Source organism: Pipistrellus hanaki, assembly GCF_964339955.1.
Source record: "Pipistrellus hanaki genome assembly, chromosome: 8".
NCBI lineage: Eukaryota > Metazoa > Chordata > Mammalia > Chiroptera > Vespertilionidae > Pipistrellus > Pipistrellus hanaki.
Genome location: NC_140510.1, coordinates 75033202 through 75051632, shown reverse-complemented (window position 1 = coordinate 75051632; position 18431 = coordinate 75033202). Strand labels below are relative to the sequence as shown.

The 18431-nt window shown below is 33.7% G+C and overlaps 1 protein-coding gene across 6 annotated transcripts in view; it reads right to left on the bottom strand.

Annotated features, from left to right (window-relative positions):
* NBEAL1 (neurobeachin like 1) overlaps nt 1-18431 on the bottom strand; it is a 114739-nt gene that overhangs the window by 9174 nt on the left and 87134 nt on the right. For all 6 annotated transcript variants that reach the window (XM_084893156.1, XM_084893155.1, XM_084893154.1 and 3 more), the window contains 10 exons: nt 16746-16863; nt 15391-15488; nt 11155-11271; nt 10168-10257; nt 8911-9020; nt 5323-5495; nt 4304-4398; nt 2516-2632; nt 1672-1833; nt 624-772 (listed from right to left, as the gene is read on the bottom strand). In XM_084893156.1, coding sequence (XP_084749282.1) covers nt 624-772; nt 1672-1833; nt 2516-2632; nt 4304-4398; nt 5323-5495; nt 8911-9020; nt 10168-10257; nt 11155-11271; nt 15391-15488; nt 16746-16863 — 1229 coding nt within the window. The remainder of the gene's footprint in view (nt 1-623; nt 773-1671; nt 1834-2515; nt 2633-4303; nt 4399-5322; nt 5496-8910; nt 9021-10167; nt 10258-11154; nt 11272-15390; nt 15489-16745; nt 16864-18431) is intronic.

Genomic DNA, 18431 nt, shown 5'->3' with positions numbered 1-18431 from the left:
TTGGTTATAGAAGTAATTCTGATTGAATGCATTAAGATAGACCATCTTGGATCAGGAAATAATTTAGAAAAAACTGTTTTTGGAAAGGCCAAAACAGTTTGAGGAATATAAATAAGCCACAATAAGTTTCTTTATAAAGAGAAAAAAGAATATGTAAGCATATAGGAAACATAAAACATATCCACTATTCAAACTTCCTTCTCCATCACTGCATTAAATAATAAGATTCTCCACCAATTTTATCAACACACACACTTAATCATAAAGAGACACATTAGCCTATAAAATACTTAAGTTTTACCACAAGTTAAAAAATATTTTTAAAAACCCTAACTTTAGTTTGTGAAAATTCAAACTGTAATTGGACAAATTGCCAAATCTATAATACAGGGTTGGCACTTCCAGGCTATTAAAATTTTTTTTTAATTGTGGTAAAATATACCTAGCATAAAATGTTTACATTTAAAAAAATGCACATCTATACTTTACTAATCCAGAAATAAATTAGCTTCATTTTTTCATAGTTACTAAAAAAAAAAAAGGCATGTTCATAATAAACTGCAAACCAAAATGTTAGAAACCTTAGAGTAATAATTTTTACTTCAATAATTCTTATTATTTACCTGTGGAGATCTCTTATTGACAGAAACCCTTGTAAACTACCCATGACAATGTGTTCTCCAATTATGCATATATCTGATACTTGTTCCTTCAGGACTTGAGATCCTAGACACTTTCCATTTACAGAAAACAGATGCAATGCATTCTTATCCTGCAAAGATTAGATGAAGAAAATGTAATTATCTCAATTTAAAACTGAGTTTTAATACTGTTAATTAAAACTATATAACAGAATAATTATTAGGTTTAAAATTTTGGAATAAACACATGGTTATATTTTAAGAGAAAGTGTGATTACTCTAGTGATTTCAAATCAGACTGCCAAGTAAATAAATACTAAATAAGAACTCTTCTTCCAAAACCGGTTTGGCTCAGTGGATAGAGCGTCGGACTCCGAACTGAAAGGTCGCGGGTTCGATTCCGGACAAGGCCATGTACCTTGGTTGTAGGCACATCCCCAGTAGGGGGTGTGCAAGAGGCAGCTGATCGATGATTCTTTCTCATCGATGTTTCTAACTCTCTAACCCTCTCTCTTCCTCTCTGTAAAAAAATCAATAAGATATATCTAAAAAAAAAAAAAAAAAAAAAAAACTCTTATTACTCTTTCAAAAGAATTAAAACCTCATCCAGTAAAAACCAAAAAACAAAAACAAAAACAAAAAAACATCCCCCTACATTCTTAAAACAAAACAAATATAAATTCTCTTAATTTTTTAAAAAAGCTTTATCACTGCAAGTAAACATATAAAATTTATGGTTTGTATATGTATACCCTGTCTTGGCAATAAGAAATTATTACATAACCAGAAATTGTTTTTGAAATAATATATTTTGTAGAACAAGAGAAATCCCTAAAACAAAATACAAACATGAGGCCGAGATTGTGATAGGGTAAGGTAATTATATGGAATGAACAAATTGGATAAAAGGAAAACACATTCTTTTAAAAATATGGCTTTCTTCCCTCCTTCAAAATGTTTCATATATATAATGTGGGGAGGAAAAAAACAAGCTTATAGTCAAGCCGTACTGCATGAAACTGGTAGATACCTTGAGGGTGGTCTTTTCTTCAATGCTGGAGTAGATGACAATATGACCTTCCCAGGATATGGCCAAATTGGGAATGGTCAGGAGCAGAGAACTCTCACAAGGTGGTCGTAAAGTCCTCAGGTACTGACCTTTCTGAATAGTATGTATAAGCACAGTGCCATCCTACACACAGAAAATATTAGAAAATGAAAAAGAAAAAGAAAAAAAGACACCAAAATAGAAAAAAGAAAGTGGACTGGATAAATATGGGAAAGGAACTGAGAAAGTGATTATTCCACCAAGTACTTGAGGAAAAATTCCAATCTTGAAATTTCAAATAGTATTTTATTTTTTAAAATGCCCTATTATCCTTAAATAATAAGACCAGTAAATTCCCAAAATAAAATTGTCTAAATTTCTTTCTGCAGTTTTCTAGTTTTGCAAAGTCCTACACGAAATAAAAAGTTCTATACTTTTATCAATTCCCCTACAAAAAATTTAAATATAAATATTGCTCTACCCCTGGCCAGGTTGCTTAGTTGTTTGGAACATCATTCTGTATACCAAAAGAGTGAGGTTCAATTCCTGGTCAAGGCTTATACCCAGATAATAGGTTCAATCTCCTGTGGGATATAGTATATGGGAGGCAACAAATCAATGTTTCTTTCTCATCTCTCTCTCTCTCTCTCTCTCTCTCTCTCTCTCTCTCTCTCTGTCTCTCTGTCTCTCTCTCTCATTTCTCTCTCTTTCCCTTCCTCTCTCTCTCTCTCTCTCTCTCAAATAAATTAAATAACATATCCATGGATAAGGATTAAACAAATATTATATATAGAAAAATTAGCATTTCTTAAAGGTGAAATCTTACCCTTGATCCTGACACTGCCATGTCAAGCTCAGTGCTGATGCCGACACTCAGTACCTCATCAGTGTGTCCATAAAGAATCTGAAAGGGTTTAGATGCTAAACCCACAGGAACACCTCCCTAATATTGAAACAGAAAAGCAAAGGTAATTGCCTTGTAGACTACTTCCTGCTAAAAGATTTTATGTTGTATTTAAACTGTCTAATTACAAACTAACATTGCAACTAGTTCTAACCACTGACTGCGTTCACATTACTCATTCTTGTTTCTCCTTGGGTTCTAAAATTACTCTCAATATTTGGTAACTCAAAAGTTAAAATCTGAATAGTTTCAAAGTTGATTATTTTGGATTAATTTTAACAGGTATATTGTTTGCCCTTTTCTACAAGTTTATTCTCCCTTCACTTCAAAGAAATGTTTTCTATTATATTTCTCAACACTTTCTCTTTTTCATTAATTTGAGTACCTATTTAGGAACATCAATTATCTTTATATTAACTTTGCTGATTTCAATAGTAATCACTCTTTATCTATTAATAATAGCTTTAATTATTTTGTTTTTTACACTAATTCTACCTTCCATGCTAATATTATTTTTAGTCACATCAAATTTGACCCTTACTATTTATTCTTTGGATTTAGTATATTTGTAATGGCATTGGTTTGGATCTCAGTTTGATTCTTTTGCAATTTCCCTTTTTATCTTGAAATGGTAGTTTATAATTTAATTTCCGAGGTTTTATTTTATTGAATCAATACTTTTTTTCTTTTTTTATTGTTGACACTATTACATGTGTCCCCCATTTTACCCTCCTTTGTACACCTCCACCCAGACCTCGCCCTCCCCTCCCTCTGGTCCTCACCACACTGTGTGTGTCTCTGGGCTATGCATATATGTTCTTTGGCTATTCTCTTCACATTCTTTATCCAGTCCATCCCACCCACCCCCCTCTGACATCTGTCAGTCTGTACTATGTATCCATGAATCAGGCTCTGTTTTGTTCATCAGTTTATTTTGTTCATTAGAATCCACATGTAAGTGACATCATATTATTTCTCTCTCTCTGAGTGACTTATTTTGTTTAATAATCTCCAGGCCAATCCATGCTATTGCAGAAGGTTAAGAGTTCCTTCCTTTTGATAGACATGTAATATTCCATTGTGTAAATGCAGCAGTTGTTTTTGTTTTTTTTATCCATTCATCTATTAATGTACACTTAAATTGTTTCCAGATCTTGGCTATTGTGAATAATGCTGCTATGCACATAGGGGTCATATATTCGTTCTGATTGGTATTTTGGAATTCTTAGGATTTATTCCAAGAAGTGGGATCACCAGGTCAAAAGGCAGTTCAATCTTTAATTTTTAAAGGAAATTCATACTGTTTTCCCCCAACAGTGCACTAGGGTTCCCTTTTCTCCACATCCTTGCCAGCACCTGCTTGTTGATTTATTAATGGTAGGTAACCATTTTTGCAGGTGTTGAGTTTATGTCTCATTGTGGTTTTAGTTTGCATCTCTCTTAGCATTTTTTCATGTGTCTATTGGTCATCTGTATGTCTTCTTTGGGAGTATTTGGAAAATAATAGGGGATAAAAGGTAAAGAACCAGACAATAAACCTAGGATAAAATGTAGTGATTTAGGTCAGGACAGAATGAGGGCAAAAGAATACAAAGGAGCTCAAATAATCCTTCAATGCCAGAGAAGAATTCACTATTCTAATTAGAACATTTCAATAGTATTCCCAAGGTGAATCTCTGACCTAAACAGAGTATTTAAATGTGTAACTACCTGTTGTGTTATTTGCCATATCATACATGTAGTATCTCTGGAACCAGAAATCAAATGTATTCCACAGTAATCTGTAGCTAAACAAGTCACAATATCTGCAAGAAAAAATAAAAATAAAAAAGGTAAATTAAATTGCTTGGTTTTGCTGGAATGGAACAGGCAATTTTAGTTTATGCTAAAACTATTACTAAATCAGTTGTTCTAATGGAGAAATATAGAACTGGCTTTGGAAAAGCACCGAAAAGAGTGGCAAGGAAAGGCAGCAGTATTAAAATCACACACGAGAGCTGTCTTTAGGGCCACCCTTCTATGAGGGAGAAGTGTAGACACAGGACAGGGAAATGCCTGTCAGAATCATGGCAGAAGGTTTGTAGCTTGAAATGGAGCCCCAGTAAATTCTGATATGTTTCTCTGCTCTCTCATCCCCATTCACCTTTTACTCTCATTTGGAACTGTAATCCTATACAATATATATGACCTTAACCAACCTAGTACATAATATACCATAGATTTTCAATATAAAATACTTTCTTTCCTAAATTTAATTATTAGGTTTATTAGGGGAAAATCTACTCATTTTATACTTATATTGAACACTAAGACACTAAGAAGTACCAGGTTAAAGAACATTCAACAATTTTACCTTTTTCATGGTTTAACAAAGTAATAGGACAGTTGATGTACTATTCAACTATGACAGATTTTTTCTTCTTACCACTTTGTCTTAAAATTCTTATTTCTATCAACAAATTTTTAAAGACTTTAGCCTAACATCTTTAAGATACTATAAAGCTGTATTTAATTTATAAGGTGGTTAATATACCCAAAATATATTAGACACTCTTAAAGAAAGCATACAATATATATAACACTGCTCTATCAAAAAGTACACTCAGCTTCAAAGGTAAAATGTAATTTTTTTTCTAATAAGTATGTACTACTTTTTTTTTTTTTTCCTTTTATAGTTAAAAAAAAATAGAGACATTTTGGAGTTGGGGGAGAAAAATGTTAATGCTTACCCATATGTCTGATATTGTGTGAAATAATTTTGCCTTTTGTAAGTGACATCACTTGAATGCTATTATCCCAATGTCCAGCACTGAAAAGCAACTTTGCATCATGTGACACTATAAATAGCTTAGAAGTGATCTCCAGCCCTGGAGCAAAAGGACCATTCAGAGTACGCTGAGTTCTGTAAACACAATTAAATATTAGATTTTTCCTTTAAAGATCACTTAGACTATTTTTTTAACATCTCTAAAAAAGAAATAAAATGTCTGTTCAATCTTCAATCTGAAATGTCTATTAATAAATGATTAAAACTTTCAGAAAATACATTAATCTTTATTTATACTTTTCATAAAATAAAATTTTATATAACAAAGCCTCAAGGATTAAGCATAAATGAATTGAAATTGGTAAAGGTGTAAAAAAAATTTAAATCTTGCTTTTCAAAGCCAATTTTGTAAATAGTAGCCTCACAGTACAAGTTTGATAAAAGTAGGTTTACCGTTATAATACATAATATAATTAAAAATAATAATACAAGAACAAACTGCCTGTGTTTTATGTACTCACAACAGTAAACCTACTTTTTGTCCAACACTGTATAAAGATTAAGTCAGAAATTGTCTACGGCCATACCATCCTGTACGCACCCAATCTCGTCTGATTTCGGAAGCTAGGCAGGGTTGGGCCTGGTTAGTACTTGGATGGGAGAAACAAACTGAAACTGGGATCTACTAACACAAAGACATAAATATGTATCCAACAATAAATACCCATGAAGATCATTTTCCATTCCAACCAAAGAAAGCATATGGGTTTTATCTGTTTACCACTGAAATACCTGTGCCCTTAGCCAATCTAAATTGTGCAGAAAGACACAAAGAAGTGATTATATCGGGTCTAGTAATAATTAATGTCGTTTTAAACATTCGTTTAAAATCTTGCTTGGCGTTGACTTGTATTGACATAACCTTCAAACATGTGGTATCTACAGAACGTGTGAAGTGCAATTAACAAGTTTTGCTTGAAAAAGTTTGTGTTTGGTTTGGTTTTTGTTGCAGAACTAGGGCTAAGAAGATGGCGGATGAAGAGCATATTTCGGCACTGCATGCTTTTTTTTATTTTTTATTTTTTTAAATTAATTAATTTATTTATTTTACATATTTTATTGATTTTTTTTTTTGCCCCCCTCCCTCCCTCCCACACATCCCCTCCCTCCCCATAGTTTTATGTCCATTGGTTGTACTTATATGCATTTATACAAGTCCTTCGGTTGATCTATTATCTCCCCCTGATATCCCTCCCCTCCCCACTGTAATTTGACAGTCTGCTTGTTGCTTTACTTTCTCTATATCTGTCTCTTGGTTCATCAGTTTATAATGATCTTTATCATCCACCGATGTGTGAGGTCATGTGGTGTTTCTCTTTCATTGATTGGCTTATTTCACTCAGCATGATGCTCTCCAATTCCATCCAGGTTGCTGCAAATGATGAGAATTCCTTCTTCTTTATGGCAGCATAGTATTCCATTGTGTAGATGTACCATAGTTTTTGGATCCAATCATCTGCTGACGGGCACCGAGGCTGTTTCCAAATTCTGGCTATTGTAGATTGTGCTGCTATGAACATAGGGGTGCAAATATCCTTTCTGATTGGTGTTTCTAGTTTCTTGGGATATATTCCTAGAAGTGGGATTACTGGGTCAAATGGGAGTTCCATTTTCAGTTTTTTGAGGAAACTCCACACTGTTCTCCACAGTGGTTGCACCAGTCTGCATTCCCACCAGCAGTGCACGAGGGTTCCTTTTTCTCCGCAACCTCGCCAACACTTGTCGTTTGTTGATTTGTTGATGTTGGCCATTCTGACAGGTGTGAGATGGTACCGCATTGTTGTTTTGATTTGCACCTCTTGGACAATTAGTGACTTTGAGCATGTTTTCATGTCGGCACTGCATGCTTTACGAGTTCCAATTAGGAAGAGAAGCAAGTGAGGCTGCAAAAAACATCTGTAGTGCTCTTGGTCAAGATGCAGTTAGCGCCAGAAAATGGCAGCGTTGGTTTGAGAAATTTCGCGAGGAAAATTTTTCGTTAGATGACAAGAGTGGTCGAGGCCGTGTGTCCATTTTGATCAAGAAGCTCTTAAAGCTCTTTTGCTGCAAAATCCTCAAATTACCCAACAAGAGCTTGCGACAACTTTAAATTGTTCACAAAAAACAATTTCCAATCAATTGCGTGCACTTGGCAAAGTCCAAAAGTTTGGAAAATGGGTTCCTCATGAGTTGACCGACAACAACTGTAATCAAAGAGTCACAGTTTGCAGTTCGCTCCTCTCTCGTCAAAACCGTTTGCCGTTTTTAGAGCAAATTGTTACTGGAGATGAAGAATGGGTGCTGTATGTTAATTTGAAAAGGCGGCCTCAATAGTTGGACAAAAATGAGGCTCCGCAGCCCACGCCAAAACCTGACTTGCATGCGAAAAAAGTGATGTTGTGTGTTTGGTGGAATTTTAAAGGAATTCTTCATTATGAACTTTTACCATCTAACCAAACCATTACAAGTGCAGTGTATAGTGCCCAATTGGAAAGGTTAGCCCAAGCTTTAAGAGAAAAAGAACCCGCGCTGATTAATCGGAAGGGCGTAATTCTTCACCACGATAACGCACGACCGCATACTGCAAGAATCACTGCTGAAAAACTGCGCCAGTTGGAATGGGAAGTTCTCCCTCAACCTGCATATTCTCCTGATATTGCCCCTTCCGATTACCATTTGTTTCGTTCTTTGCAAAACTTTCTTCTTGGAAAAAAATTTAATAATGAAGAATGCCTCAAAAATGCATTGACCGAATTTTTTGCATCAAAATCACAAGAATTTTACAATAGAGGGATTAAAATGCTTCCTGAGCATTGGGCACAAGTAGAAAACAACGGCAAATATATTGTTGATTAAATTTTGTTGTATTGTTTAAATAAATTCGATTTAAAAAAGTATTAGAAAACGACATTAATTATTACTAGACCTAATACTTGTGTGTTATGGATATGAGGGCCAATTCAGACCCTTCATTCAGCTCTAAACCTTTATTATTCAGTGTTAATTTACTGACAGTATACTTTGGGCAAAGCAAAACAGTACTAAGTCTTACGTGGGATAAGAAGGAAAAGACATTGACTCTAATAAATATAGCTAAAACAACTCAAGAATAAGGAATAATTCAACTGAACTCAGAATGTAGCCTTTGAATATTTTAAAAGATAGCTAAGGTAAATAATAAAGTCTTATTACACAAAACATATTGAGGTAAAATTGAACAATAAAAATAATGACAATTAAGTCTAAAAACTATTCCCAATAATTTGTGCTTCCATAATGGTATGCTAGAAATTATTTTGTCTTTAAGCTGGTGTCAAGTCAGGGAAAAGGAAGAAGGAAGATAGAAAGGAGGGAAGGAAGAGAGGAAGAAATAAACAATAAGAGGAAAAAAGGAGAGAGAAAATCTGGATGTATACAATATTACTTTAAAAATAAAACCAATCAATCAAGCTAGTTGTTTTTCTAGGCAATAAGTATTATACCTGACTTATTTAAATGTTCATTTACTTACTTTGGATTTGTTACAGTTTGATCCTTGAAAAATGTAAAGTAATTAGAAATGTTTCTGTCATAAGGTAGCCATCCATGGGTTCCAATAACATAATTCATGCTCACTGTTATCTAGAAAAAGAACATATGAAGAGGAAAATTAAATGAAAGATTAAAGAAAGCAACAGAGAATAATTAAATGCTCACATGATATAATCAGAAATTAGAACTTATTGTTAAAATCTCACAAAGTGAGTATTTTCTTTTAAAAAATAAAATATTTTTGACCTAGCTGGTTTGGCTCAGTGAATAGAGCATGGGTCTGTGGACTGAAGGGTCCCAGGTTCGATTCCCATCAAGGGCACATGCCCGGGTTGCAGGCTCAGTCCCCAATTGGGGGCGTGCAGGAGGCAGGCAGCAAATCAATGATTCTCTCTCATCATTGATGTTTCTCTCTCTCCCTCTCTGAAATATATATAATGAAAAGCTTTTCTCCACTATGATTATAAAAGTAGGAGATTACCAAAAAAGAAAATCAGATACCTTTAAAAAAAAAATGCAGGTGTTAAATCTGAAAAATCACAAGAATTCTACCACTCAAAAAATACTATTATTATTTTTGTATCTTTCCCAAACTTGTTTTTTCTAAGTAAATATATAATATGCATAATTAGAAAAACAGGTCTAATTCTGGAATCTCTATCTTTCATTCTGTTGTACTCTATTTTTATAATTTCTAAGTGACAAAACTGGAGTAAGCCAGACCTAGGTTTGGTACACATGCCAGAATCCCAGATCCCTTACTTGCTAGCTCTGTGACTTTAAGCAAGTTACTTCTGAGTTTTAATTTCTCATCTGTAGAAGAACAGTAATAATACTGCTCATTCTACAGAATATTTAAGTGGACTAATTGACAAAATCATTTAAAGCACTCACTAGCATGTGCTGCAAGTAAATCATAATCAATTCTGTATTACTTCTCATTTTCATAATTATTACTACTAAATGATAAATTTTAATACCTAAGATGTTATACTCTCTTTTCTTATACAAAGTTTTCTCATATTTTCACATATTTATTATTCCAAATAAACTTTAAAATTATAGAAACTTAAAATAAAACTATATAAAAAATGAAAAATTCATTTCTATACTTGGTCAAATTCTACAAAAATTCTATTTTTTTTAAAGGCTTTAAAATTTTTTAACTTTCTAAGTTTTTTGGTAAGTTGTAATATACATATTTATGGCAATGTGCAAAAAGTATAAATCAGCTCACCAGTAACTCAGGACTGCCTTGGGACATAAAGGAACGAGACTGGCTTTTGGGGACAATGGCCTTTGTTAGTGGAATACCATCACTAATTCCCTAGAAAATTCAAGAGAGAGGTTTAGTGGTTGATTCTGTTTATCTTTCTTAGGCACAAACGATTGAAAACTGTTTCTGTAAATAAGAATGAACTATGTGATACAGTATTTTACTCTATTAAAACATATTTAATTAAAAAATGTAGGAAAGGTATTTTATACCATATTTGAATGGCACAATTGTAACTTCTGAAACCCACCACCTTCTTGTATTCCACTCCTCTGCTGTTTCTTTAGATGTATATAGCCAGAGTCTATTATGCGACCCTTTAAGAAAGTTTACCAACCTCTCTGTATTACATGCGAGGTACCGCCTTTTCTATATACATCTCTGAATGACTCTTAACTTTTTAGCCAAAAGATTTACTATCACCTGTCCTATCCAAATTCATAGATACAAATGCATTTCATAACCACATTATGAATTATTCAAAGTAATTTAGTATGTATATTTAAACAATTAAAGTGGAAGGAAATCTTTCAATTACATAATTATCTTGTTTTACCCAACTACTCTTCATATTAGCAATTAAAAATCTGACTTATTAGTCCATATTTTATACATGAGCAGACATTATAATTAAGAGTTATTTTACACTTCCTCTATCACCATCTCAATTTACAGAAAGAGCAATTTAAATAAAATATTTATTCTTCCTTGCCAGGAAAATGTGAAATAGAAGAAAAAAGCCAAGAGGAACAAGTCAGACTACCATTCAGTAGCAAACAAAAGCATTCAATAAGATTGTTTTAAAAATCCAAGAAGAGATAATTCAGAATTATTTACTACTTTGGATTAAATATTATAATCCACTCCCTATATTGAAGAGTAAAAGGAACACTGAGGTGTATAGAATTCACAGAGAAAACTCTCTGACATTACCAAGTTGGATATTACCTCTATAAAAAATGACTTGAGTTCAGAGAGGTGTTGAAATAGGTTTAGGGTTGAAGTCTCGGTTTTCGTCTGCTTCTGCATTGCTTCCTCTGCTGATAATCTAGGAGGGTGTGGTTCCTTTAAAATAATTTTAAGGAAAAATAATTTCATAATTATATTAAGACATCTCTCACTGTATTCCTCCCAACATACTGGGCTCTAGCTATAACAGATTACATACCATGCACTATTCCCAATTCCAGGTCATTGCTCAGACTGCTCCCTCCCTACCACCTTCATTTCTAGAAAACTCTGCTTCTACTTTAAAATTTTTCCTACTTATATCTAAGTCAGAATTAATTATTCTCATATTAGTTTCCTGAGTACTTTATTTGATATTTTATTTAGCATTTATTTCTATGTTGGATTACATATACTTGTTTTTTATCTCTGTCTTCCTAAATTTTGGTAAAATTAAAGGCATTATTCAAAAGCAAAAAATTATAATATGGGTGAATTTTAATTCCTGAAATAAGGTAAAAATGTCAATACTATCAGAATCAATTTATAGATTCTCTCTCATCATTGATGTTTCTCTCTCTCCCTCTCTGAAATAAATAACAAAAAATGTGTGTGTGTGTGTGTGTGTGTGTGTGTGTGTGTGTATATATATATATATATATATATATATATATATAGTTTTTGGTTTGTTTTTTTTTTAATGAAAAGCTTTTCTCCACTATGATTATAAAAGTACGAGATTACCAAAAAGGAAAATCAGATACCTTTAAAAAAAATACAGGTATTAAATCTGAAAAATCACAAGAATTATACCACTCAAAAAATACTATTATTATTTTTGTATCTTTCCCAAACTTGTTTTTTCTAAGTAAATTTGTAGATATTACTGCATTTCTTTTAAAATAAAATATTCTTTTTTAAGGTTAATGTAGGAGACATGGAACAGTATTATCTTTATAAATAAAAAGAAAATGACAAATCAAGTTAACATTCCAAAGGCTCAGTTAAAATGCAGAATAAATTTTATCTAAAAGGGTAAAAAAAAAATTTTATATGTATTTTATTGATTTTTTACAGAGAGGAAGGGAGAGAGAGAGTTAGAAACATCGATGAGAGAGAGTCTTCGATCAGCTGCCTCTTGCACACTCCCCACTGGGGATATGCCTGCAACGAAGGTACATGCCCTTGACCGGAATCGAACCTGGGACCTTTCAGTCCGCAGGCCGACGCTCTATCCACTGATCCAAACTGGTTTTGGCTAAAAGGATAAATTTTTATCTAAAAGGTTTTTTACTTCTGTTTTCCTAAATCTCCTTCACAAAATATTAGATTATAGGTAATAGATATGACAGCTATACGTACTTCAATATTTAACTCTCAATTATTCACTTTATTTTTTTTTAAAGATTGATTTTTGTGTCTCTTTTGTAGAGTAATAAAGACAAATTAGCACTACTCTTACTAAAAAAAAAAATTAATGGTGTAAAAACATTAAAGAATCTATTTCAAAGCCCAATGAAGTGTTCTGTTTTATTGTTACTTTTGCCTTCTGTTTCAATCAGCAGTTAAAGAATAAAGCACTGAGGGGAGTGGGAGATTGGAATAGGGGTTTAGGACAAATATGTGATACCTTAATCAATAAAGAAATTAAAAAAAAAAAAGCACTGAATTTAAATATGACTATTATGTAAGAATCAATGTTGGAGGCTTTAAATAAACTGCTGCTAAGGAATAATAGGCATTATAAAATTTAGTCTGATAATTGAAAAAACAAAAGTACATCAATCACCCAGAGTTTAGACCACTATTGAAATAACTAGAGATTTCAATTCAATGAACATTTACTGTGCACACAACATATATCAGAAAGATACAAAATGAAGAAGAGAAGATTGCTGCTTTTATGTGTTTACTAGAGGCCCGATGCACGAAGATTCACACAAGAATGGGCCATCCTTCCCCTGGATGCTGGACCGCCTTCGCTCAGGCCAGAGCTGCCTTTTCACCTTCCCACTCTGCCCAGAGACCCCGAGCTGCTGGGGTGGTGAGGAACATATGGCGACAAGGCTAGCATCCTGTCCAGGCTGCTCAGCACCTGTGTATACAAATTAACCCACCATCTTTGTTGGGTTGATTTGCATATTTACTCCTGATTGGCTGGTGGGTGTTGCAAAGATACACTCAATTTGCATCTTTTTCTTTTATCAGTATAGATAATATAGTGAGGCAAAAAAAAAATTATATATAACTAAGGCAGAAAGTGTCAAAATTAGGATATAAATAATAGCCCAAAGAACATGAAAAAGAGATTTTGTTCAACAAGGAAGCTTGCAGCTATAAATTCAGAAGAAATATGGCATGATAGAGTCACATTCTAATTGTGTAAACTTGGAAAAACTACTATCTGATTTCTCTAAGGTGTTGTAAGCTAGGTATTATTTTATCTGAGGCCTAGATTCACCATCTGAAAAATGAGGATAATTAGATATTTATTGTGAGAGTTGGGTAAATCACGTAGCGTACTTGCATTAAAAAACAAAATAAAAAGACATAATAAATAGTATATTATTGTACCCTGGCCAGTGTGGCTCGGTTGGAGCATTGTCCTGTAGACCAAAAGGTGGTTGGTTTGATTCCAGATCAGGGCACATACCCAGGATTCAATCCCTGGTCAGGGTGTATATAGGAGGCAATGAATCAATGTTTCTCTCTCACCTTCTTTTATGTTTCTCTCTCTTCCTCTTTCTCTAAAATCAAAACATCTTGTGGCAGCCATCTTGTGTTTACCTAATAGGGACAGCCATCTTTGACAACATGGGGGCAGACATCTTGTGTGTTGGAGTAATGGTCAATCTGCATATTACTCTTTTATTAGATAGGATAGAGGCCTGGTGCATGGGTGGGGGACAGATGGTTTGCACTGAAGGGTGTCTCAGATCAGGGTGGGAGTTCCCTTGGGGCATGAAGCGGCCTGGAAGAGGGGCCTGTGGTGGTTTGCAGGCAGGCCACACACCCCGGCGACCGAAGCGGAGGCCGTGGTTTCTGGGATTATTTATCTATAATTGAAACTTTGTAGCCTTGAGTGGAGCCAAGCCTCCTGCTTGCTCTGTGGCCCCAGCCACTTTTGTTAGGATTTACTTATCTTCTATAATTAAAACTTTGTAGCCTTGAGTGGAGGCCTGGGCCAGCCAGGGTTTGCAGGAAGCTTGGCTTCCTCCACTGCCAGGGAAACCCAAGCCATGTGCTTGCTCCATGACCGCAGCCATCTTGGTTGGGTTAATTTGCATACTTGCTCTAATTGGCTGGTGAGTGTGGCTTGTGGTTGTAGCGGAGGTACAGTCAATTTGTATATTACTCTTTTATTAGGTAGGATAATTTGAGTTTCAGGACCGGGTTTGGGTTCAGGCTGCTAAGTGCCCTTTTTTGGGCAGATGTCAGTTACTAAAAAGTCTTATATATAGAACAAGTCCCACTATAAGAACTGTTTTAATGACATAACCTAACTGGTATTCAATTAAAATAAAGGAGGGCCCTAGCTGGTTTGGCTCAGTAAATAGAGCATTGGCCTTTGGTCTGAAGGGTCTCTCTCATCATCATTTCTATTTCTTTCTCCCTCTCCCTTCCTCTTTGAAATCAATAAAAATGTATTTTTATATAGATAGAGGAAGAGAGAGGGTTAGAATCATTGATGAGAGAGAAACATCCATCAGCTGCCTCCTGCACACCCCCTACTAGGGATGTGCCCACAAGCAAGGTACATGCCCTTGATTGGAATCAAACCTGGGACCTTTCAGTCCATAGGCCAATGCTCTTATCCACTGAGCCAAACCAATCAGGGCTAAAAATGTATTTAAAAAATAAATAAATAAAATAAAATAAAATGAAATAAAATAAAAAAGGGAGTACTATCTCATCTAATAGGGAGACTTCAATCTCATCATTTTCTTTCTCAGAAACAACAAAATAAAGTGATTGGCTTTCTGAATAAATATAAGCCTCCTGGAGATTTCAGAGTAACTGACTGTATATGTGGATTGACTGCAATATTTTGTTATTTCAAAACAGAAACAAACATTTAAATCTATTTTTTATTAAGAGACAATATATTTTTCTCAAATTCTAAATAATTTTGACATAGGGTTTTAAGTCATCAAAATCCTTGAAAATACTGGTAGTAACACCCCTTAGCAATTAATTTCTAAACTTTTTAGATAATCAATAACTTTTATGGCTTACCTTTAACAGCTGACAAGGTGTTTGCCCAAAATTATTAATCATCCCTTCTAAGGCTTTTCTTTCCTTCTCATCTGTTAAGGCATCTAAATCCACAGCTCCTAAAACCAGGAGAAGTAGTCAACTCACTACAGAGTGAAAATAAATCAGTAAGCCACATAATTGAGTAATGTATCAGAGACTGATTAGCATATTTTCATTAAAATATTATTCCGTTCTTTAATTTATAGAACATTTTAAGGGTAATGTTTAAAAAACAGTAAAATATCAAAATTAAATATGTAAAAGAATACATTTTATCAACTATTAGAACTAAAATATTTTAAACAAATTTAAGAGTCCATAAAAGTTTCTCTAAGAAAAATGCAAACTATACTCATAGTATACCTAATTGTTTTCCTCATCATAGTCAAGATCAAAGAAATGTAATAACCACACAAAAATACTGGTATAGCCCTATATGGCCAGCATTGCTCAGTGGTTAGAGCATCTGCCTATGCACTGAAGGGTCTTGGTTCTATTCCTGGTCAAGGGCATGTTGCAAGCTTGATCCGTGGCCTCAAGTCAGAGTACTGGTGGGAGGCAAACAACCGATGTGTTGCTCACACTGATGTTTCTCTCCCTCCTTTCTACTCTCTAAAAACAATGGGAATAAAATTGCCTTGAGGAGGATTAACCAAAATGCTGCTATAAATTACTGCTTATCTAATAAATGTTGGGAAATGTGACATTACGGTTAACTGATTATTCTTAGACATACCTAATATGAATTGTTAATGGCTAGTAATTGGCCAAACTAGGTGGGTCTGATTTCTATGCTCCTAACTATCGTGCTATACTGCCTCCCTACAAATTTTTATAGAAGGAAAACATGTTTGTCTAGCTACAGAAAGTCATGTGGGCACTGCTATAATTCATATAACTTCATACTATTCACAATCTTTAGAAAAGGACTGCTTAGTATGACTTTCAAAGCCCTCAAGAAATGTTCTTGATCCTGAGCTAATGAACATTAGAATGTCATCATTATAATTTAAAGAATTATTATTTGTAATTCTAAAAGTATTTTATTAAAGTCTGCTAAAAACTTAATACTAAATATCTAATATAAGACCTGATTGAATAGGAAATATCTCCAGAGATCAAAAATTTTTATGCCACCAATAACTGACACTTACAGATTTGCATATATATTCTTAATTACTATTTTTTACAAAAGGATATTTCTCATCTTTCAAATAAAGATTTTTTAAATGTAGTTTTATCATGTCAAATGGTTATGTCCAAAGTATCATGTTATAAGCACATATTATATATTTTAGTAATATAATACAAGATAAAAAGTACATAGGTTTTACCTTCATAACTACAGTAATAGAAAACATTGAGTGCCTCCACTGCAGCTGGCCCCCTCTGTTTATAGCCAAAAATTAGATCTATCCATTCATGAAGATGAGCAGAAACATATTCAGACTCCTAGAAAAAGAACAAATAAGTAATTAATATAAAATACCTTCCAAGTACGATGTAAAGATGGGTCCTTTAAAAAAGTAAGAGTAAATTAAGCATTTCCACACAAAATCTTACCACTGTAAATAAAATTATATCAAAATCAAGTTAACAAATATTCATCATCTACTATATATTGACTATACTCTATCTTGTTCAATGCAGACAATGTATTTATTACTATTTACTATTATACATATGCATCTCCTAACTAATGGTTTAGTTCATCTGTTGAGGTCTTTCCCCCTCATAGGCACACTCAAAGAAATATAGAGTATCTTAAGACGGTTAGAGAGAGAGGAACAGAGAGATACAATAATCCAAAAATGGAATCACTTGTACAAACCAAGACTTAATATCTAAACTCATAGCAATTTCAGCCTATTCCAGTAATATGAGCTTTAACCAGTCAATCTGGAATTACCTGATCAGCACTAGTGAGTTATTTTCATTACAGACCCTTGCCTTTCCCCCAAAGGTGAGCTGCCAGAAACAACACATTCTATGTTAGACTTCCTTTTCCTGTCTCCTTCTGCCTACAGAAGCCTTCCATTTTGTACAGCATCTGGGAACTCCTTTCTAGGGTAAAGAGGATGCTGCCCAAATCATGAATCATTGAATAAAGCCAACTAAGTCTTCAAATTTACTGGGCTGAATTTTTTTTTTTTTTTTAATCAAAAGCGTCTTTATTATTTTTAAGCAATTAAAACAGTAAAGTAGAAATGAAAGTTACTTAGCAATTCCCGGGCGATGATCATAACAGCTTGATGGATTAGAGATCTGAACTTCTAAATGGGTTAGATTTTGTTTAATTGACTGCTTTATTGCCATCTCTCACGGCTGGTTTGCTTTACCTACATTCTTCTGTGTTGTTGCTGAATTGTGTCAGCCATGATGGCTATGAAAGCCTTTTTTTCTTGAGCATTACAGTCTTTTTCCTCTGCAAATTTCTTCTCTCATTTTACGTTCTGCATGAATCTTTAAATTTGATCTCTTCTTTTAATCCAGAATATTCAAAGAGGCATTAATATGAATTGCATTAGTTTCTCTGACCTAAAATCTTTGGATAGCTTCATTAGTTCAGAGTCTTGTCTGCCTAATTCGCATAAAGGAAGCACACAATATGTAGTTTTTTAACAAGAATCTTAAGGGAATTTAGAAGCCTCTCATTCAGCCCAAAGTAATATGGAAGGTTTTTGTCCAATAGAATCGATGCCTATGAAACTCAAAATATTTTAAAAGAAAATTTATTCATTATGAAAAATAAACTGTTCAAAAACAAAGAAAGACCTTTGACTTTCAAGTTACTGTGGTTAAGAAAGAGGCTGACAAAAATACTCATGTAAACAATTTCATTTTTTAAATGGAAAACAAAGAATAACTGTGTGGGTGTGGTTTCAAGAGCCTAAGGGTAGAACAAAGGAGCCATAAAGAACCACTCGGATTAGCACTGGATCCTATTAAAGAACTAGAGATAATGTTTCTGCTAGAATTCTTAATAGTTACAAACTACGTAGTTACTGCTAAGTGCCTCT